This window comes from Ovis aries, chromosome 23 (assembly GCF_016772045.2).
Source record: "Ovis aries strain OAR_USU_Benz2616 breed Rambouillet chromosome 23, ARS-UI_Ramb_v3.0, whole genome shotgun sequence".
Taxonomy (NCBI): Eukaryota; Metazoa; Chordata; class Mammalia; order Artiodactyla; family Bovidae; genus Ovis; species Ovis aries.
This window is the reverse complement of record NC_056076.1, coordinates 20,121,886-20,143,678: the sequence shown is the minus strand read 5'-3', so window position 1 is coordinate 20,143,678 and position 21,793 is coordinate 20,121,886. Positions and strand designations below refer to the sequence as shown.

The 21,793-nt window shown below is 56.1% G+C and overlaps 1 protein-coding gene across 50 annotated transcripts in view; it reads right to left on the bottom strand.

The window, feature by feature from the left end:
• Window positions 1-21,793, bottom strand: part of CELF4 (CUGBP Elav-like family member 4) — a 317,087-nt gene that overhangs the window by 17,206 nt on the left and 278,088 nt on the right. For 9 of the 50 annotated variants that reach the window (XM_027961001.2, XM_027961005.2, XM_027961010.3 and 6 more), the window contains exons 4-10: window positions 14,248-14,376; window positions 13,692-13,771; window positions 13,123-13,266; window positions 12,108-12,255; window positions 10,166-10,315; window positions 5,805-5,870; window positions 4,225-4,308 (exon numbers count right to left, since the gene is read on the bottom strand). In XM_027961001.2, the coding sequence (XP_027816802.1) occupies window positions 4,225-4,308; window positions 5,805-5,870; window positions 10,166-10,315; window positions 12,108-12,255; window positions 13,123-13,266; window positions 13,692-13,771; window positions 14,248-14,376 (801 nt within the window). The remainder of the gene's footprint in view (window positions 1-4,224; window positions 4,309-5,804; window positions 5,871-10,165; window positions 10,316-12,107; window positions 12,256-13,122; window positions 13,267-13,691; window positions 13,772-14,247; window positions 14,377-21,793) is intronic. The other 41 variants (XM_027961006.2, XM_042239595.2, XM_042239638.2 and 38 more) reach the window with 7 other exon arrangements.

Sequence of the window (21,793 nt, the reverse complement as noted above, 5' to 3'; positions counted from 1 at the left end):
TGAGCAGAAAGGACTTCATACAAAGGCTTCATGATGGGATTCCCATAAGCCAGCTTCATCATATAAAACTCTCCCCATTTCAACAATAAGAGCCCTGCCACTTCTGTAGTGCTAACTGCATGCCAGAATGCTCTGCACACTTTATGTATATGTTAATTCACTTAATCCTTACAGCTGCCTTGAGGCTACTGTCATCCCCACTTTACAGTTAAGAAAGCTGAGGCCAGAGAGGTTAAGTCACCTACCAAGTCGCATAGCTAGTAGTGATGGAGCCAGGATATGAACCCAGACCCAGGCTGTCTGTCTCCATGGTCTGTGTCCTCCTCTCTCCACTTCCTTTTCATAAATCTCAGTGCCCCAGAAATCCTGAATCCTCATTGAAATATCCACATAGCTAAAGATTTACATGTTTCTTTTAAAATAAATTTATTTTTTATAAAAATTAAAACACATTGGCAGTTTCTTTTAAAATTAATACGAATTTGACGGGGGAGTATGTAATTTCCTCGTTTCTGTCTCACCACAGCAAAAATTTGAAGTGACAGACGGAGGAGTGTTACAGCTCGGTTACAGCTCAGTTTACATGTTTCTTTTTAAATGACCAAAAGGTTGAGTTTTAGCTCTTTGAATGAGAACTCTCTCCAAGCTACTTCCTCTTTTTCTTGCATCTAAAATAGAGTGTGCCACAGAAAACTTGACCTTTTAAACTGTGTGTGTGTGTTCAGTTGCTAAGTCATGTCTGACTCTTTGTGACTCCATAGACTGTAGCCCACCAGGCTTCTCTGTCCATGGGATTCTCCAGGCAAGAATACTGGAGTGGGTTGCCATTTCTTACTCCAGGGTATCTTCCTGACCCAGGGATGGAACCCATGTCTGCTGAATTGCAGGTTGATTCTTTACCACTGAGCCACCTGGGAAGCTTAACTACTTCTGACATACTTCTGACTTCTATTTTTACATCTTCCATCTATTTCTGTGCCCTTGAGGGTCACAGCTGATAGCTAAGAGTCCTCTGACCACCAAAGCCTCCCTCTGAACCAATGACCTCCTCGGCCCTGGTCCCTGCCCCAAACCATCTGCCCATCCCCACTCTCTGGCCTCCCCTCCCTGAACGGCGCTTTCAGAACGGCCGCAAGCAAGCTCCCTCACCCACTGCCAGGGGGCCCGGTGCAGAATTCCCCAAGCCCTGGTGGTCCTTCCTCCCCTCCACACCCACTTCCCGTCCCCTCCAACCATGGCATGTTTTCACTGGTTCATACTCTGTGGATGTGTCCTTTGATGGTCCCCAGCTAGACGTGAGTGCCGACAGCCTTGGGGCTCCCATAGCCCATATTCTGGGCAGTACTGAGGCTCTTTCTCTAGCAGGTCTGGGATGGTTTCTCTCCAGCCAGAAGGGGGCGCTTTCTAGAGGGCAGGAGCATTTGCCTTCCCCATACTCCTACTGTGCTCTCCCTGCATGCTGACACCCACTTGAACTTGGGGGCCTCCCTACAAGCTCAAGTCCTGCAAGCTGCTTGGTATGGATGTTATTTCTGTTCTTAAAAGAGACGAGGAGCCTCAAGGGCAGAGCCTCTGCACTCAGTCCCCTCAGCGTGGTGTGTGGCTGAGCCCCATAGGGCCAGCTCTCCCAGTCCCAGGCTAGCCCCCTGCCCCCTCATCCCCAACAGTGGGCCTACACATTGTCATTCTCAGGCTACCCTGGAGCCCTCAGTGCATTCCCTAATTCCCAGATTATCGAGCATCCAGATAGCACAACGGCAGGGCTTTGGATATCAATCTGGTCCAACCTAGCCTTCGGAGAAAAGAGAAATGGAGCGCCAGAGACAGAAAGCGATGGCCCTGGAGCCCACCACATCCCTTGGCACAACAACCCGGGCGGTCTGTGGGCAGACAGCCTCAGGGGCTTCAGGCATCTGTTTTCAGGGTCAACTCAAAGACAAGGGAGCTGGAAGGTGGTTCCTGCCCAGCAGCCAGCGTGTCCTGGTATTTCAATGGCATTTACACAGGTGGTGGTGACCAGGTGGGAAGAGGCTAACCACTGGCATCCCTGGAGGTACACAGCCTTCCAGTTCATACCTCATGCAACACCGGACATGGCTTTGCTCTGGCTCCATCCCACTCCATTTCCAGGCTCACCTCATACTTGGCAACACCCATGCCTTGCCTTCGCTCCTGCTGTTCTCCCTGCCTTGGATGCCCATCTCCCCATCTCCAAATCTCCATCCTTCAGGACCCCAGAGAATTCCCCAAAGACCCCACTCCCAGCACTGTGAGCTCACCCCTGTATGCAGTGCACTCTCTAAAGATCTGGGTTCGCCTCTCACCCCTCCCCCTGCCCTGCTCCCCCAGGGTACCAAAGTCAGGGAGGATAGGGACAACAGTGGGGGGGGCCCCTGCCCGAGGGGAGGCCGGAGTGGGGACTGGCCACACAGGGTGTGCTCTAGGGAACAGGGCATGGGGATGGGAGGGCCTGAGGCTGCTCTGAGGTGGACAGAAGGTATGTGGAATTAGAGCTAGATGCATGGGCTGGTACAAAGTGTGAGGTAGCGGGCAGGACAGGGAGCAGATGAAGGGAATGGGTTTAGGCCAGTGGCAGGGGCTGTCATGTGTGTTGGGGCAAGCAGCACTGATCTGCAGCTGTGTGTGTGTGTGTGTGTGTGTGTGTGTGTGTGTAGAGACCTCTGAGCCACAGGCCAGAGTGATGCGGGGCACTGACTACAGGTGAGGGTGGGTCAGCCTGAAGTCACAGTGGTGACAAAAGCAGGAAGGGCCCTTGGGCACAGTTCTGGGCCCGGGATGGGCAAAGTTGCACGCCACCACTTGTGGCTCTGACCCGACTGATGTGGTGCTGGAAGGCATGGACTGGAGGGAGCAGGGCAGGGCAGGCTGCAGGGCCACAGCCCAGGGAGGGGACCCGCTGGCAGAGGCAGGCTGATGCCCGATCCCCCACCCCCACTTCACCGATGGGCCCAGGTGTGACTTGCAGCTGCAGCAGCGCGTGGCTGCAGGAGTGAGCAGGGGGCCTCGCTGTGCACCCCGCGGGGTTCCTGCATCTTCACAGGCCCTGGGAAGATGGTGACACAGGTCTCGGGAGCTGCCCCATGCACTTGAACTGAGATAACACCTCACATATGACTTTGGAGGGGGTGACCAACTGGTGAGGGAAGGGCGGCATGCACAGTGAGAAATCAGCAGGTGACTGCTGGAGTCTGGAGACAGTCTTGAGCTAGGTGACCCTCACAACTCTCTAGGGAATGATTACCACTGTCCTCATTCTACAGGTGAGGACGCCAAAGCTGAGAGAAGAGAGGCCAAGCTAGGACTCAGACCTAGAAGGATTTGCTTCCAAGACCAGGTGCTCAGCCATCCAGGCTCTGGGGCTTGTTCGGGACCACAAGCTTTGGACTAACAGACCCTGAGATCCTTTCCAGGACTAGCTCACGTCCCATATCTCTGGGACCATCTGCTGCAAGGACTACGAGCCAGCGATCTGGAAATCACTGGTCCTTTCTGGCCACGCGGGCTACTGGGGCGGGTGTGGTGGCTTCATGGGCAGAGTGACCATTTTCATAGGGTGGGAGACAAGATCTCATCACACGGGGCTCTGTGAGCATCCCGAGCTTGGACTTGTTATCCAGTCCCCACTGGGCTCCAGACTCTGGAATGACAGGACACTGAGGGTCTCTAGGAGGTTCCAGCATCTAAGGTCCATTGGCTTGCCGCCCTGTTCACAGCAGGGCCTCAGAGGCAGCTTTCTGGGATCCCCCTATTTTTGCTAGGCCTACACCAAAGCACCCCAACCCCTCACCCGCCCTTGGATCCTGCCCTGGGAGCTCCAGGTGGGCTCTCCTGCTCACCGAGAGGGCACAGCTTCTGTCCTAGATGAACTGGTCTCCCCGCTCCTGCTCACCACCCCAGCCATGAGCATCCCTATGTTTCCCTTTCCTCTCCACTGGACAAAAGCTGCCCACTGTGGGAGGGGAGCCTCCTTTACCCTGCCTCGTCCAGGCCTCCCCCGTCCTGACCTCCCTCCACTGGGGTTTGCAGAGTTGCCTGTGACGTGCACCTCCACGCCGCCTCTCACGGCCCCGCAACCCCCCTCACCCTCGGCACAACGCAGATGCGGTCACCTTGCCAACAGAACACCACCGCCAAAGGCCTGGGGGAGCAGCCTCTTTGGGGGGAGAAGGGGGAGGGGCGCAGGAGCCCCACCGGCAGACTCACCTTCTCTCTGTTGCTGGGGGATCATTGGAGGTGGCTGAGGAAAGGCCTGGCTTATCTGACCATAGGCAGCAGGGTAAGCGGCTGCTGGAGGACCCAAGGGAAGAGGCAAGAGCGAGAGACGGTGACAGTGACACGAAGAGAGACAGAGTGAGAGGCAAGAAGAAAGAGAGAAGTTTCAGTGGTGAGCAGTCAAAGCAGACCAGCGAAAAAACCGCATTTTTAACATAAAGCCAGTTCTTAGCAGTAATGAAGGAGAAGCAGCAAAAAGAAGTCTAGAAGTTGCCTATGTGTTCTGGTGTGTGTGCGTGTGTGTGCATGTGTGTGTGCATGCTGGTGTGTGCCTGGGGGAGGCAGGTTTAATCTGCAACAATGGACAACCCACGTGTGCAGATAATCCACAATAACGGATAATCAGAAACATCAGAATGGAAAGGATGGCCCCACACCACCTGGAACCCACCAGGTTTCCCCTTCTCTGAGCCCAGGCTGCCTTGGGCTCACACAACCTCACCAGTGTTCGGATGGCACTAGTGGGGGAGGTGGGGAGCCACCCTGGGTGTGAGCTTGGCCTCTGGGATCCTGCTAGTGGCTGGTTCCCCAGGGGCCAAGGACTTAGTTAAACAAATCTGATGCTTTCTATATTCAAATGGAAAAAGAGTCAGAGGAGGCACAGGACTGGCTAGACCCTCCTCAGCCTGGCCTGGCTCCCAAAGGAGTTCAAAGGGGTCAGCAGGTGAGGAAAAGAGCTTTCCCTGGACTCTAGGTGGCAGCCAGCTCATGCAGGCCCCCATGTACCAGGCAGCCCCGTTACCCTCTAGGGCGCGACACTGCCAGCTCATCTGAACGCAACGAGGAGGGACCCTGATGGGGCCAGACAGCAGGACCCTGGCGGCAGAGATGACTGTGGGGTGTGTGTGTGTTTGTACGCGTGTGTGTGTTGTCCAGCCCAGAGGTAGGAGAGAAGCGTGGCTGACGGCTGGCCTTGGGCTTCCTACAGTAGCTCATCACCTCCCCACTCAGTGAACCGAGGCTACCTGCCCGCTTCTCCTTTTTTCTGCCTCTGGCGGTCTGTCCTCCTCCCTGTCCCCTCACTCGGGCCCCACTCCTGTTCCCTGTGTGTGGCTGGGGGTAGGGGGATGGAAGCTGCTTCTCCTCCTTCAAACGGGCATCTGTGCTTTCTGGGCCAGTGGTCCCCCAGCTCCAGTCTCACGTGGTGCTCCTGGGGGAGGCTTGGTGCCCCTAGACAGACCCGCCCTGGCAGCACCACAGGGGCAGGACATCTGGCCTCAGAGATGCCGCTTCACAGCAAGGCCAAAGCTTAGCCCAGCTCACCAGCTCAAATGGAGTTCTGAACCCCCATCACTGCCAGGATGAATTAGGGTGAGGCAAGCTCTGCCTGATCACCAAAGGACGCCCGCAGAGAGGAAGGCAGCCTGGTAGGGGGACCACGGCTCCCTGTCAGGCCCTCCCCACTCCCCCAAGCCCCCCACACTGCTAAGCCCAGGCTTGGGTGGGGCGATGGCCAGGCACGGGGAGGTGCACGCAGCCAGGGACCACCGTGGGGACGCGTGGATACTAACGACCTGCATACTGCTGCACTCCAGCGTAGGCCTGCTGCAGGGGGTCCGCGGCTGTGGGGCTCTGCGCTGCAGGGGAGCCAAAGGACAAAGGTCAGCAATGCCTGCCCAAACCAGCTCCACCCCTGCCACGCCCCGGAGATGCTGCTGTGGCCACACTGCCTTCCCAGCCACTGGGGTCCCTGTCCTGGGGCAGGACATCTGAGGCAGGCTCCCTGAATGGCTGGGGAGGGGGGCCCTTTTCTCAGTCTGGGGCCCTCAGGAGGATGGTAGGCTGCTCCCCCTAGTTGGGGGATGTAGGTTGCCACTGGTTTGGGGTTTGGGGGGGCTCATGCAGAAGGCTGGGGAGGGCGGGGAGGAGACGACAGAGGAGGGCTCGACCGTGAGGGGCTGGGTGGGGAGACACCCGAGGGACCTGGCCCTGGAGAAGGGCTGCGCGAGAGCAGGCAAGGGGGCCAGAGGCCGTCAGGAGGGTGGTCTCCTCCTCACTTATCCCTAGTCCCCAGCGCAACTGGGGGCAGAAGCTGAAAGAGCATGGAGGCCTCATCCTGCCATTCTCTCTGGGCCACCCATGCCTGCTCAAATAGAGGAACCTCCTGCCAAATTCTTTAGGAGTTTGCACAAGGCACAGAGGTCGTCCATTTCTGGGCACGCCCGTGGTAGAACCAACCACACAAATGAGATCTGCCCCATGGTGCCCACAGACACCGGGGAAGCAGGAGACCAAGGGCCTTATCACACCTGATCTCATGACTGGGTATCCACCACCCAGTGTCAGAGGACCAGAGGCTGATACTTTGGCAAGCAACCCGGGGAAGCTGGACCGGGGAACAGGCTCGGTTCACTTCCGTTGCCTTTGTGGTGTCTGCAGACGTGGTGGGCAAAAGGCTGGATGGCACATGGACCAATGGTGAACTCTGCCTTTGGTGATGCAGGTCAGCAATGACTAAAGTGGGAGTGGGCTGGCCTTGGGGGCCCAGGGAGGTGGGTGGGGACATATCCAGCCTCATTACCTTTGAGGCCAGCTGGAGAACACAGGGAGACAGGAAGGAAACCAGCCGGGTTTATCTGCCTGGTGGCCCAAGCTAGCCAAGCTAACTGGCCATGCCAGGCTCTGGGGCCAGCAGACCAGGAAGAATTCCCAAACCTCCTGTCTGAGCTCCCTCCCCTGAACCTCTCAGTAAAGTCACACTCAAACAACAGCTCTGGGTGTCAGGGGGCAAGGGAAAGTCCTGGGCCAGAGGCCCCTGGGGGAGGGCACAGCTCAGAGGGGTGCGCTAAAGATGGGTAAGGATGCAGGCTCCTTCCCACCTGGGGTTGTCCAGGACAAAACCTATCCCTCTATTTCCCTGAGGGTGGACACTGGAGTGCCCAGTGGGAAGGTGGTGGTGAGCCACGTGACCGCCTGCTTCCTCTCCACCTGACTCTTGCACCAGCGCTATATCCCCAGAGAGAGAGCTATCTTGCTTGTCCTCATGGTCTACCCAGCTCTGGAACTGGCCCTTATGCCAGCTAGAAAAAAGATCTCTCTTCTTTGGGCAAAGTTTGGGCCCTACGCAGAACATAAGGTGTATGACTTGTATGGCAGGTCCCTCTGCAACGATGCCAGGGTCACAGCACGTGCTCAGCAAATACTGCGACGCAGGGAGGAATGAAAAGCCCTCATTTCAAGAGCCACCCCTTCAGGGTGTTAGGTAAAGGCCACACTGTGTGCTTCCGGCACGATCTCGAGGGCAAGAAGGGAGAGTAGAGACGCTACCTGGGGGTAGGTAGTGGAGAAAAGCATTTCCGAGCCGCCTCTCTACTTCTCTGCTTAATGACCTCATTAGTAACTGCCAAAGAATGAACACTTTGAAGGATCTCGCTCATTACAGTAGCTCCAAACTCCGCATTTAAAGATGGTAAATTAATTTTTTTAATGTACTACTTTTTTTTCTTTCCTTCCCTTCATCCCTCCCTCCTGCTCTGGCAGGGGATTGTTTATGGGATGTGCCAGATTGTTACAAATGGGGGAGAGAAACCCTTCCAAATTCCATGAGGGAAATAGTTCACAGATGTTGGTGGGGGTGGGGAAAGAACAGGTTTGTCAAAATCCAAAGATCCAGATGGGCTTGTGGGCAGGGAAGGGAGGGGGCGGTAAAACCACTCAGATGTGCTGGGGACTGTATCTCCCAGCCCACGAGCTGGAGTGAGGAGGAGCCCAGGACCCTGAGATGGGTGCGGTCTCTCCCACCTCCAGCTTGCCAAGCCCCTCCCAGCCTGGAGCCTTCGCCCTTCAACAACACTCCAGACCCCCCTCTAGGCCCTGTCACTTCATCCTCTAGGCTTCTCTGACCTCTTTGCTATGCACTGGAGGGTGAGGTGTGGGAAAACACTGGGAGGGGATCAAGAGCAACTCCAAGTGCAAAGTCAGGAAATTCTCCTCCATTTCTCTCTGGCACGGTGACCTTGTCCTCTGCTGCTGGTGGAGCTTGTATATTCTCTGGGTGTCGGGGCCTCACTCCAGAATGCTGAAATCAGAATCTAGGCATCTGTGGGTTTGCAAGGCCACACAGTAGATTCTGGTGGGCAGCTAGACTGTGGAGCACTAATGTGCCCCCCTGCAAGGCTGCCCTCCTCTGCTCTAGTTGAGTCAACATCCTTACGCCCCCTGCCCCACCAGGACAGCCCCTCCACGGCACACTCCTCCTTGCTCATCTGTGCACAATGAACTCTCCCTTCATTTGAATCCTTAAGCATCTCAAGTCAGAGAACACTCACTCTTGCCGAAACTCTGCTCTACCATATTGCCTCATTATGCTGTTGATGCATACTGTGCTTCTGCCTGGATTCTGACCTCCTCAGAGCTCAGACCATGTCCTGCCCTCCTTCTGGAGCCTCCCTTTGCTCTGTCACAGATTGGGCACTTACTGGGGCATATGGGGCTCTGTGACCTCATCGCCTGCCCTCCAAGAAGGAGGACACAGCTCTCATCACCTCTATTGCATTGCCCCTTACCAGTCTACTCGAGGGCCTAGGGCCCACCTTCCCTGCTCCAGTGCCAGTCCGTCCTCAAGACCAGAGAGAGGTCCTGCTTCAAGTCAACGGGGCAGTCTTACCATAGGAAAACTGCCAAATTTTAGAGGAACAAAGTTATTCAGATTTTAGAGGAACAAAGAGAAAGTCCCTTGGACTGCAAGGGGATCAAACCAATCAATCCTAAAAGAAAGTAGTCCTGAATATTCACTGGAAGGACTGATGCTGAAGCTGAAACTCCAATACTGTGGCCACCTGATGAAAATAAGTGACTCATTGGAAAAAACCTTGATGCTGGGAAAGATTGAAGTCAGGGGGACGAGGGGACGACAGAGGATGAGATGGCTGGATGGCATCACTGACTCAACGGACATGAGTTTGAGTCAACTCCGGGAGTTGGTGATGGAACAGGGAGGCCTAGCATGCTGCAGTCCATGGAGGTCGTAAAGAGTCAGACATGACTGAGTGACTGGAGTGAACTGAAAGTTATTCAAGGGCAGGCCTCCTAGATCTTCCTGTGTGCCAGAATTCAAGCAGGACCCAGGAGCTGTCCAAGGTTCTGGTCCTCTGTTCAAGGTGCTGACCACAGTTTTGGTATGCACCAAGGGACCGAAGGAGAAGGCAATGGCAACCCACTCCAGTACTCTTGCCTGGAAAATCCCATGGACAGAGGAGCCTGGTAGGCTGCAGTCCACGGGGTCGCGAGGAGTCGGGCACAACTGAGTGACTTCACTTTCACTTTTCACTTTCATGCATTGGAGAAGGAAATGGCAACCCACTCCAGTGTTCTTGCCTGAAGAATCCCAGGGACAGAGGAGCCTAGTGGGCTGCTGTCTATGGGGTCGCACAGAGTTGGACACGACTGAAGTGACTTAGCAGCAGCAGTAGCAGCAAGGGACCGAAGTGATAGGTACTAACCAGTCTAGCAATCTATATACCTCCACTTCCTTCCTGGAAGAGTCTTGTCCTACTTAAAACTAAATATAATTATTCTTTTAGCATCTATCCCCTCACTTCTTTGGGTCAAATTCACTGTCAAGTAATTTGCAGTTACTAGCCTCTCTCTGCCTGGTTGGGCGACTCATCTCTTCTCTTCTCTCCCCTGAGGGAGCCCCAGGAATGTTTTTCTTCTCACCTATCAGACTGACAAACACCCACGGATCTGTCTTCTCTCCCATCAGGAGCTCCCTGAAGGGGGGCAGGAGGCTGGCTCTCCCTGATCACATTTGGGGTTCCACCAAAGGACAGAGGGTAGGAGTCATACATTTCCATGCTAATAGTGAGGGCAGGCACAGGAAAGGATGAGGAGCATGCCTCATGGAGAAGGAAGGGGTACCAGATGTGCTTACCTGGGTAGGGGTGGATGCCATTGGCAAATACAGCTTCTGCAGCGGGTTGCCCATTGGCCTGCGGGGGGAGGCCGGTGAAGCCGTTCACCCCAATGGGGGACGGGATGCTAGGCACGGCTGGTGCAGTGATGCCTGGAGGGGTGCTGCCACCTGGTTTTAGAGGTGATGAGTGGGGAGGAGGGGAGACAAGGCAGAACAAAGGCAATGAAGGTCGACCCATGGATCTCCACCCTCTGGCTCCAAGGGCCTGGGCACAGACTTGGACCTCACACACCAACTCAGTCCTATCTGTGAATCAAGCCTTAGGTTATCTCCCTACGTGTAACAACTCTACTCATCCCAACTGTATCTATGCTTCAAACTGGAGTCCAAATCCCACTTTCCCTACTAAGACTTCCCTGAGCACTGACTGCTCGACCTCGGGGCTGCAGCACATAGACCTCTAAGTGTTCATGACTTTGACCACAGTTGGTCTTCTTTCAGTCTTTTTCGATAGTTCATGCTTACCCCAGCTAAGTCAGGGTGGACTGGTCCTTGTTTGGCCACCAAGGGGATTCTAAGCTGTGGCTCTGCTCTCTGCTATCTTGACTGGATCACTGATGGGCTGATCTGCCTTCCCACAAGGGAGTCTTGATACTCAGGTGGAGGGAGTCTTAACTGTGGTATTTTTTTTTTTTTTTTGCATTGAGGGATAAAGGCCTTTGTAGAGTCCAGATTTAGCCCTTTTCATACACAAATTAGACACCCTGGCCACCTCCAGTTAAGTCAATGGTGATGCTCACTATGGTGAGGGTAAAGTTGGGATTAGATGACAACACACTGCCCTCCCTACACCAGGTGGGTGGAAACCAAGGTGTGGATAGTGTCTTTATTGTACTGAGGCCCCAAAGGCTGGGAAGGGCCTTCTTCTTCAGGTAGGAAGCAAGGAGGGTCTCTCTATGGATAAGGACCTGAGGTCATCAGGAGTGTCTCCAGGTTGGGGATCAGAGCCGTGGGGTGGTGCTCAAGTTGAGGCTAGAGATGGCACAGTCTTTTATAGTTTTTAGCTGGAAAGAAACAGCTCCTGGATGTTGGGAATACTGCTACTATGGCCTGAGAGCAGAGAGCCAAGGAAATTTGATGAACGAGAGCCTCGCCCTTAGAGCTAGACAGGGATGCTTAACTTTGAAACTATTGGCATTTATGGCCACACGTTTCTTTGAAGGGAGCTATCCTGTGCATCACAGGATGTTTAGCAGCATCCCTGGTCTCTGTCTACCAGATTACAGTAGCACTTTCCCTCCTTCAGTTGTGACAGCCAACAATGTCTCAGGACACTGCCAGATATCTGGGGGCGAGGGGCGACACTGCCCAGGTTGAGAATCATTGAACTGGATAACAGCCAAGATCCAATTAAAAACATGCCTTGTAAGTAGAGCTGTTTTCCACCCCTCTGTCCTTTAGCAACTCTTGCAGCTCTCTCTTGCTTGTTCTGTAGTTGTCTTGGAAAAAATCAGTGAATCTAGGTTGGGTTAAAGGAAAATGAAAAATGGGGCTCCTTGTGTGGTTGGGCCAGGGACCAAACAGGGCCACAAAATGGGCAGGGCTCTTCTCCCTCAGACCTCAAAGGGAGATGTGTTCATGTCAATTTCTTTCCAGATCTCTATACTACAGGTCAACATGAACTGCTTCTTGCCATGGCTCAACAGGTCGAGTGAAACTGTTGCCACTCTGAAGTCACATCTTGGATAGCAGAGGGGCCACATCCCATCTTCCCATGGGTCCTCGGGAATTCGAACATTTCTGAGACAAACTGCTCAAGGAGGAGGCTGGCACTGGGCCCAGACACCAGGTGCTCTTGACACAGGATGGTCTGTTGGTAGCCGAAATTCGCCAAAGCAAGGTACCAAACTGGGTTCAGCAGCTTTCCTGCCAGGCCCCATGTTGGTAGCTGCCCACTCACCTGAGGTTGGAGTCATGGGTGCGGCTGCCAGGCCGTTCATGTTGAGGGCCGCCATCTGCTGCATCTGGGCGGCAGCGAAGGCAGCCATGGGGTTCAGGTAGCCACCCTGCGCGACCGACGCCATGAGGGCCGCTTGCTGCTGCATTAGCTGGGGCAGAGGGAGTGGAAACAATATCATGCGCTTCCAGGAGGGTGGCCCTCCCCACCAAGGGGTCATTCAGCTCCTGCTCCCGGAGACCAGCTCCCAGGCCATCAACCCCAGGGAGCTCAGATGCATGTCTCTCCTCCCCTCTCTGAGAGCCCTGAGCCTTCCCCACACCTGCCCTAGTTCTCAGTGGCTATTAGAGACTGCCCCCCAAGAGAAAGCTATGTTCAAAAGTAGAGTCTTTGGGACTCCAAAGTTGCAGAAGGTGGGGGAAGGGGACTGGCTCCAAGGGTGCCAGCCAGTCCCGCGGTTCATGGAGGTGTGACATCCAAAGCTCTAGAGACATATGGATGAGCTGCTGTAGACCTAAGCTGGCAAGGGTTTCTGTTCAGAATGGTCCTAACTTGGAGTCTGCAGGGTAGAGGCTACAGGAGCATCCTAAATGAAACCCAGAGGTGAGCAGGGACTGGGAAGGTTGTTGAAACTGGCCGTTTAGACACTGCTGAAGAAGCAAGGTGAGCTTGCAGTTTTAGAACCAGAGCCCTGGCCTACCTTAGTGCCACCCATGTGGGGGTTGTGGTCACAAGTCCAGGAGGCAGCTGAAGGGTGATGCTGGCAGAGCCCGCCCCAATGTGGGAGAATGGGCCTGAGAGGACCTCAGGGGAAGTGTGGGTGAGGGGCACTTTGAGGCACCTCACAAGATCCCTGCTAGGAGTAACCAGAAAGTGGAAGGACACTCTTCCCCTGAGTGGTGGCAGGGGTGGGGTGCAGTTAGCAGGACCTCGAACCTCTCTCCCCGTTCCAATCAGCGCTTCTTAGGCTTGCAGAGAACTGCCGACCCCCCCCCCGCCCGGCTGGGCCCCCACTTACTGCCTGTGCGTAGGCGCCGTAGGCCCCGAAGGGAATGGCCATGGGGTTGAACATGCCCATCTGGCCAGCCATCTGCTGCATTCGCCGCATTGTGCGCTCCTTGTCGGTATCGGCGAACTTGACCACCAGACTGGATGAGGCTCCCTGCAGCCGGGACTGCGCGTGAGGCCCACCAGCCCTGCCCCATCCGCCTTGGCTCCCTGGCCTGGGCCCACCAGATCCTCTCCACGGGGTGCTATGGGGGCGGGGGAGGGGAAGGGGACAGGGTAACAAGCACCAACCCTCGCCCAGGAGTCTGGAGCTTAATCTCCCCGCAGGCTTTTTCTATCTAGGTGACCTTGGGCTACTTCCTTAGCATCTCTGGGCCTCAGTGTCCTTGTCTGAGAAATGGGGTTGTTGGCAATGCCTTCTCCTGGGGAGGCTGCGAGCGTGGTATGCGGGCACGCGTTTGGCACCGTGTGGCCCAGCGGGCGCCAGGACAGGTAGGGCCTTGAGGGTGTGTGGGAAGGCAGAGATGTCTGGGTCCCTCATTGCCCCATCTCGCACTCCCCAGGGTCAGCCGCACTCACCGGCATGGTCTGGCTGCCGTGCAGAGCATTGATGGCGGCTTGTGCCTCAGCATGGGAGGAATACTTCACAAAGGCGCACCCTGGGGGGACGGGAGAGGCTGAGCCAAGGCAACTGGACCCAGAGAAAGGTCAGAGAGGCGCGGGGACTGAAAGGCGCGGCATGGGAGGGGCCGAGGGAAGAGGGCGCCTCCCAGAGGAAAGCAGAGTGAGACCCAGAAACACTGAGAGACACCGACAAACACAGAGTTACACAAGGAGGCAGAGAAAGACCTGGGCCCGCCAAGGATGTCAAAGGACCCTTAACTGGCCCCGTCCAAGTCTGGACTCAGATCGCGGCCTTTCCTTCCTCCCAGGCCTGACAGCCTCGCACCTTCCAAGCCGCCTTTCCCTGCTAGCCGGACCCGGCCGTCTCCAGGGGGCTCTGGACTCTGCCGGCAGGCTGGCCGGAGACCCGCGGCCCCGCCCTATCCGCCCTCTCGCCCCGCCCCCTCTCGCCGCGCCGCCCCACCCACCTCTAGCTCCGCCCCATCCACCCTCTCGCCCCGCCCCGACGCACCCTTGCTGTTGCCGTCGGGTCCGCGCAGAATGGTGCACTCTTCGATGTTCCCGAAGGCCTCGAAGAGGCGGCGCACATCGTCCTCAGACTGCTGCTTGTTGAGCATACCCACGAAGAGTTTTCTATCTTCTGGAACAAAATTAGGAGATGCTTACCCGGGCCAAGGGCCCGGAGGCGCGGGGTGGGCCCGCGGGAGGAGGAAGGGTTACGGAGGGGAAGGGTAGCAGCTGGTAGGGGGCAGGAGGGGGCTCACAGCCGGAGCGGAGGGATAACAGCGAGAGGGAGGCGGTGGGGAGGCACACTGGGTGAGGGGAAGGAAGAAGCGGGGTGGGGGGGGGGCAGAGCCAGAGGGGGAGGGTAGGCGGGAGGGGTTGCGTCTGAGCGGGGTGGGGGGTGGGGGCGGGGGGGCGGGCGGGATTGCAGCGACTCTGCCCCTTCCGGCCTGAGGGCCGGGCCAATGGGCTGGCTGCTCACCTGTGGTCCGCAGGTCCTTTGGACAGCCCTGCATCCTCTTCCTCCCTCCTCATAGACACACACTTATCTTCCTCAACCACTTTCACCCCCAGATGCCAAAATTAACTCACAGCTGGTAGGTGGGCCACAGGGCCCATGTACACGCTGTTCTCTCTGCCTGAAGTATCCTCCACATCACAAAGCTGAATCCTTTAATGCTAGGTCTCCGCTTAAATATTGCTTTCTCATCAAAACCCCTCTTTCTGCTTCTTCATTCTCTGTCTCAACCCGTCTCCTGGTGCAAAATGCAAAGGACAATTATTTACTGCTTTGCCTGAGTAGTGACTTTCGGTCTAGCTCCCCATCCCTTAAAGTAGGCTCCCCTAGCGAAGAGGCTAGGCCTCTGCTGGAGTGGTGGTAGAGGCACCTAGTAGGCCCACAGGACTGAACTATGGAATGAATGAATGCATGCCCCATGCCATTCCCAGGGGCAACCTCGTTTCTGCCTCACATGTTCTTACCTCCATCTGGTGCTCCCTCTTCTTGCCCCTTCCTATTCATTCTACAAAATTCAGTCCTGGGCACTTTGGAGGACCCAGTTTCTGAAGACTGGGCTCCCTCAGCAGACAACCCCCCCCCACACACACACACACAATTGTGTTGGGTACCAAATGGTTTGTTGACAACCCTCAGATGTGAGCTTAGGTGACAGGGATTTATTAGGCTGTGTGGATATGTAGTAGCTTGTTACTGCAAAAATGTTTCCAATCCCACAAGCTCCTATTGCCCTGTGACTTTCACTTCTCCCAGGGAGGTGGGGGTCTATGTTTCCTCCCCTTGAATCTGGGCTGGGCTGTGACTATTCTAACTCATAAGGAATGGAAGCAATAACCCCAGATGCCTTGCAAGGCTGGGTCGTAAAAAGGATCAGCTTCCACTCTCTGCTCTCTCTTTCAGGGATGGTTGCTCTGTGGAAACCAGTCACCATGCTGGGAAGAGCCCCTAACTGGACCACACCAGGAGTCCACACGGAAAGGATCCCAGGCCTCCAGCTGACAGCCAGCATCAGCCACCAGACATGGAGTGAATGAGTCCTGAGATGATTCCAGGCCCCAGCCCGTGAGTCTTCCAGCCGAGGCCCAGACAGCCAGGAGGAGAGACAGGCTTTCCAAGCTGTGCCCAGCCTGATTTCCTGACCCGCAGAATCCATGAGTGTAGTAAATGGTTGTTTTACACTACTCCATTTGGGGCTGAATTGTTAAGTAGCCATAGTTTGCTGGAACGTGGTCCTCATGGTGGCAGACACCCACTTGATGTTTGTTGACTCTTCAGTGACTGACATGCACAGCCAAGGCTGCAGAAATGCACACTCCAAAACTGCAGACAGCCATGTGTTCATGGTTTCCACAGAACACAAGGGCACTCCAGGACCATGTCCTTCTGGATCCAGGGTGGTCGGTATCTCCTGCCCCAAAGCACTCCCATCACCCACACTGCCAGCAGAGTTCACACAGAGATGGGGGCTGACCGGGCTCTGGAACAGAGGAAACCTCCAGATCCTACCGGGCTTCACAAGCCACCCTAGAGTCCTCCTCTTCAGGAAGGCCGACTGCTACTCTACTGGTACCCCCCAGCCTGGAGCACTCAGCACTGGGCAAGCTCTCCCTGACGAGGTGCTCCCCCCAAGCCCACAGGGTACCATTGCCAGTTCCTGTGACCAGGGATGGGTCAGCACACACTGGCTTGGATCTCCACCATCAGGGTGGGGGTGCTCCAGCTAAAGCTCTTGGCTTGGATCCCCAGCCCCTGCTCCAGTCTGGGTACTCCACTCGGATACTCAGGCCCTGGCAGGGCTGGGCATACCCCCGCCCCATCTCCAGCCCTCACCAATTCCAAGCTCTGGTTGGGGGGAAGCAGAGAGTGGGGGCCTGAGAGGGAGTGGAAGGGGTGAAACTGAGGAGGGACGGAAGGCGATGGATTCATACAGAAAAGGGAGGGACAAAAATGGCAGAGACAGAGGAACAAGAATTAGAAATAAAGAGCTGAGAGAGGAGATGGACAGAAGGAAACAGCAGAGGCAGAAGTGGGAGGGAGAGGGACTTAGGTTTAGCTCCCAGAAGCAAAGCGACATTTTACAGGAAGTGAACTGAGTTTTGAAGCCTTCAGTGGAGCCTTGAAACTCTGCTCCCAGGCCATCCTGGTCTTCCCCCTCTCCCAGCACCTTTTAAAGGCTCTGAGTTAATGGGATTGCTGGGAAGACAAAGAAGTGGCAACCTGCCCTCCCCTCATGCCCGACCCTCCTGCTCAGACACTGCCTCCCAGGAAGGACCTGGGAGGGAAGAGAAGGCCCGGCCTCCCTGGAGCCAGACTCAGATGCTGGGACTGCATCTCCTTTCCTGACTTCTGAATGTGTTCCTCTGGTTTCATTATGACAGCTTTCTGGTTGCATTAAAATTCATTAAAATCCCCACATGCCTTTCTAGCCAGCCACTTCCCTTTTGCCAGGTTTTTTTTTTTTTTTCCTAATTCCTTCTTTCCCTCCCTGAAGTCATCCCTTACTGCCAATTCTCGGTTCTCCATCCTAAGCCTGAGTCCTTCTTGTTTGAGAACTTTCTCAAGGTGGAGGGCTAGGCTCCCCCTCTTCCTGCCTGTTCAAATCTCCCTTTCTGGAAGGCCGCCAAGAACCAAAGAAACCTGGCTATAGGCTCACTTCTGGGTGATCTTGGATTGACCCCACCCAACGCACAGGTTTATTTGTTTCTGGGATCCTCTATATCTCCAGTTGGCTTTGGCGCTGGGTGAATGATTCTAAGGCTTGTCTTTCAGACCAGGGAGTGCAAAGACTCTGATTCTGAGGGTCGATCTCCTCTGGCCCAGGCCCACTGGCTCACCCTCCCGCCCTGCTGCCTTCGACTGCATACTTCCTCACCCACGTTGGTGTCAAAAATGGGAAAAACTAGGCCCTCCTCACGTGGATGGTAGACTCCCAGGACGTGCTGCAGAATGAAGCAACCAGCAGTAGGAGAACGGCGATGACCCTGACCTGGGATTCTCTATCCAAGAGGAAGAGGAAATGAGGTCACGGTGTGGGGATAGGAGGGGAGACCAGAGGCTCCCCTCTGGGGATGAGCGCTGGAAGTGACAGGCTGGGGCAGACCCGGGCCGTGGCTGCCCAGCTGGGATGGACCGCTCTCCCCGTGTCCCCACCTCCCCGAGGTGCGGTCCCCAAACTGTGTCAGATGACCCATGTAGTGTCTTGGACCTTATGCCAACCTAGCGAGAGTCTCAGAGGGTGACTGCATTTCCTCGGCCACTGCCCTACCACCGATAGTAGCTCCACCACCGACACAGACTCCCGTTCCCTGGCCCAAGCTGAACAGTCCCTGCCCAGAGCCCTCCTGCCTGAAGGACACAGGGTCCCCTGGGTGATGATGGAACTAACCCTCAGCCTGAGCCCATTTTGCGGTGTGAAGCTGTGGTTGCTTCTCTGAGGAGATGTTCAGGCAGGTGCTGCTGGGACTGAGCCACAAAGGCCACCTTCACGGAAGGTAAAGCCAGGAAAGACCTCAGGGCCAGGGTGTAAATGGACTGAAGATGTCCCTGAGTGTGAAGTTGTTGAGACAGCATGGGAGTGGTCACCCCCAGGGATGCAGGAGGCTGGTCTCTAGCCTCGTAGGTGGCTGTGTTAAGCTCACCTTCCAACTTCCGGCAGGTCTGTAGGGGCTAGTCGGGGAAGGGGCAGTGGCAACACCCTGAAGGCTTCCTAGAGGAGGTGGCCTGGAGTTATGATGTCCAAGGCTCAGGAGTAGGAGCGCCAGGCCCGCAACAGAATATGAGCAGAGACTGAAAGATGAGAGGGCCCTTCTTTTCATTTGCTTCCTGCCTGAGGGTCCAGGGGAGCAGTGGGGAAGTTTGGGCTTTGCTTTCCCAGGTGCCTCTGGCCTACCCTACACCCACCCTGCCCCCAACACACATGTCTCCCAGTCCTCTGGTCTCAGGAGTCTTCTTCCTTTCCCAGAACCTCAATCTAATTCTGAGTTTCAGTTTCCCAGCCTGCTAGCACTGGGGGACACCTCCAGGAAGCCTTAAGTGCCAGTGAAAAGGCAGAGGAGTCTAGTTGCCAGGATCTCATGCTTGGAAAAGACCCTGATGCTGGAAAAGATTAAGGACAGGAGGAGACAGGAACGACAGAGGATCAGATGGTCGGATGGCATCACCGACTCAAACGGACATGAGTTTGAGCAAACTCCAGTAGATAGTAAAGGACAGGGAAGCCTGAAGCGCTGCAGGACATGGAGTAGCAAAAAACCGGACACAACTTAGTGACTGAAAAAACAACAACGACATGCTTGCTCCAGCCCCTCCAGGAGGAAGACAGACTCCTGTCTCATTCATTCACAATATGCGGGCAGAATGGGGCTCTGGCTGGAAGGATTTGCATTTGAAAAGGAGAGCCCAGAAAACCGAGAAGCAAGACTCTGATGGCAAGATGAGGACAGGCTCCTATGGGGCATGTTTCAGGGTGGTGCCTCAGGGCCCCAGACGTGCGGGGAAGCATCTTGCTGGCTGTGCAGGATGAAGGGCTCCGAGCAGGGCGGAGGCGGGTGGCAGCCGCAACACTTGACTTGCCAAATGCCAGTACCCTGGCTCTAATGCTCAAATTCCGGCTTAATTTTCAAAATTTGATTCGCTCATTACCATCGGCATTAAACAATATTTCCTGCTTAAGGATAGATGGCTGCCGGGGCACCGTGGACGAGTGCTCAGATGGCTAATGCCTTTTATGGCTGCAATAGACTTTTACTGTTCTCTTCCCTGCAGCTGCCGAGGGAGGGTTTGTGGGGGGACCTGAGCTGGAGAGAACCACGGGGCCCAGGGCCACGGTGGGGAAAAATCGGTTTTGAGTTCTGTGGCTAGTGGGGTGGGCAGGGGGCTGCGAGGAGACCAAGAGAGCCTGGCTGGGTGGGTCTTGCAGGGCCACAACTGTAGGGGATGCTCTCCACAGGGCCCCTGGAGGCCCAAGGGCAGCAGTCTGGGGAGTGAGAAGAAGCTTCCAGATATTCACAATGACTGAGCCAGAGGCCTCTCTCCGCTCTTGCGCCTATGGCCCTGGGGGTGGGCAGGACTGGGCCAGAGCCCAGAGCTCAGAGCCCCAGGTGCCCATGCACCTGCCCCTTGGCTGCTGGCAGAGGCCATGTGGGGCCCTTGGCATTCCTGTGGCTGTTCACTGTGGGACCAGGGGACTTCCCGGAGCGCCTCCTGGATCCCAGGACCATCTGCTGTCCCTAGGGAGTGATCTTGTGCCTGAGGTCCCACAGGGGGAAAGACGGCTTCCTTCTCCCTGAATTCACCCATGAATCAGGGAGGACCTTGATTAGAAAGCACATAGACTTGATGGGGGGCGGGGGAGGGTGGGAGAATGGGGGAAGGAAGGTGAGGGGAAGGAAGCAGCAGGGCGGGGCATCTTCCAGGGAGTAACTGAAGCTGTTTGTCAAATCCTGGTTGACTGGCCCCCCTTACGCAAGTCATGCACCCTCCCTGGGCCTCCATTCCCTCATCTGTAAAAGGGGAGAGTAATCACACCCACCTCGTAGGGCTGTTGGGATGAGATGAGTTGAGGTACCTGAGATTTTTAGCCCAGGCCCGGCACAAGTAGAACAGGCACAGCTCCGTGCTGGTTTCAGCTAGGCGGCTGCTCACCCACAGGGGCAGCTTTGGGTGGGCTGGAGAGGCCCACCCCACCCCTGGGGCGTGGAGACCCCAGGGACACTGATCAGACACCTGCCTGAGGGCCAGCCTGAGAAGCCGGGTATCCCCCCCACTAAACAGCAGTGTTTTGGGGGAATCTCTGAGATGCTCCCCAGCATCCTCCAGGCCCCAGCCTAGACTCATTCACAACAAGAGTCATTTCCTTGAAGTTACATCGAGCCCTGCTCTGGGCCCTTTCCACTGCCCTGACCCATCGAGTGCCCTGGCTCCTAGGGGAGAAAGAAGCATCAAACTGGACATCTGAATTGAAATCTGTGTCATTTTCAAAGCTGCTGATCCCACCCTAAGTCTGGAAGCCTCCCCTGGCCCCTTCTGGCCAGCCCTGAGGTGGGCAGCATGCAGCCTCACACCTGCCTTTCAAAGAAGGGAGCAGCAGGCAGGGCTGCGGGTCTGCACACCCTTCGTCTCCTGCGTGGGGGGCCCGTGGCTGCCTGCTTTCCTGTGGGGGACCGGGAGTTTGCAGCATCGCTGTCCATACGGGGGTTAAGGGCCTGGATTTGGGTCTCTCTGCAGCCTTGCGATCGGGTCACCTGCCCCCCAAGAGCCAGTCCCTTCACCAGCTCACAGGCCAGGCCTCAGTGAGCTCCGCACGTGAAGCGAGCCCTCCTTCATTCCCACAACACACAGTGTCGGAGCCAGAGCCCGGCGCAGCAGCGGAGGATAAAAGCGTTCCTGCCTGGGAAGAAGGCTGAAGGAGACATCAAACCAGATCAAAGGCTGCCAGGGATGGGGCGAGATGGGGCTCCCGCTCCACGGGGATGCAAATGAGGACCCTCAGCTGCTCCAGACCCCAGGGGAGGCGGCGCGGGGCCTTGATCTGCCAAGCTCCCTGCAGACACATACCTCTGATGTCCGGACGGGAGGAGGAAGAACTCAGCCAGTCTCCCCCACTCGCATTCCTTCAGCGGAGTCTGCCTTCCAAATGCTTCGGGTTGGCGCCGGGGCTACGGGAGTCCCTTCCTCACTGTCTCCTGACATGCACCCAGCCCCTGTTGGCTGCTCTCCGCAAAGCCCCACGGGAGTCAGTTACAATCCAGGGCAGGTCCTGTCTGTCTCCTGCTCAAACCCTGCAGGGGCTGCCGTCTCACCGAGAACAAGGCTTGTGAGGGGTTGCAGGGGCACCCCGCACTCCGACTTCCCCAATCCCTCCATCCCTCTGCTCAGACACGCACAGGTCTTGTGAAGCCTCAGGGATGCTCCTTGCATGCCCTGCCCCAGGATATTGACACTGCTTCTCCTCCTCTTGTCCCCAAGATCGTGTGCTCGGCATCTGCAGGACACTGAATTCCAGGAATCCTCCGAAAGCGGGCATGTGGCCATGGTG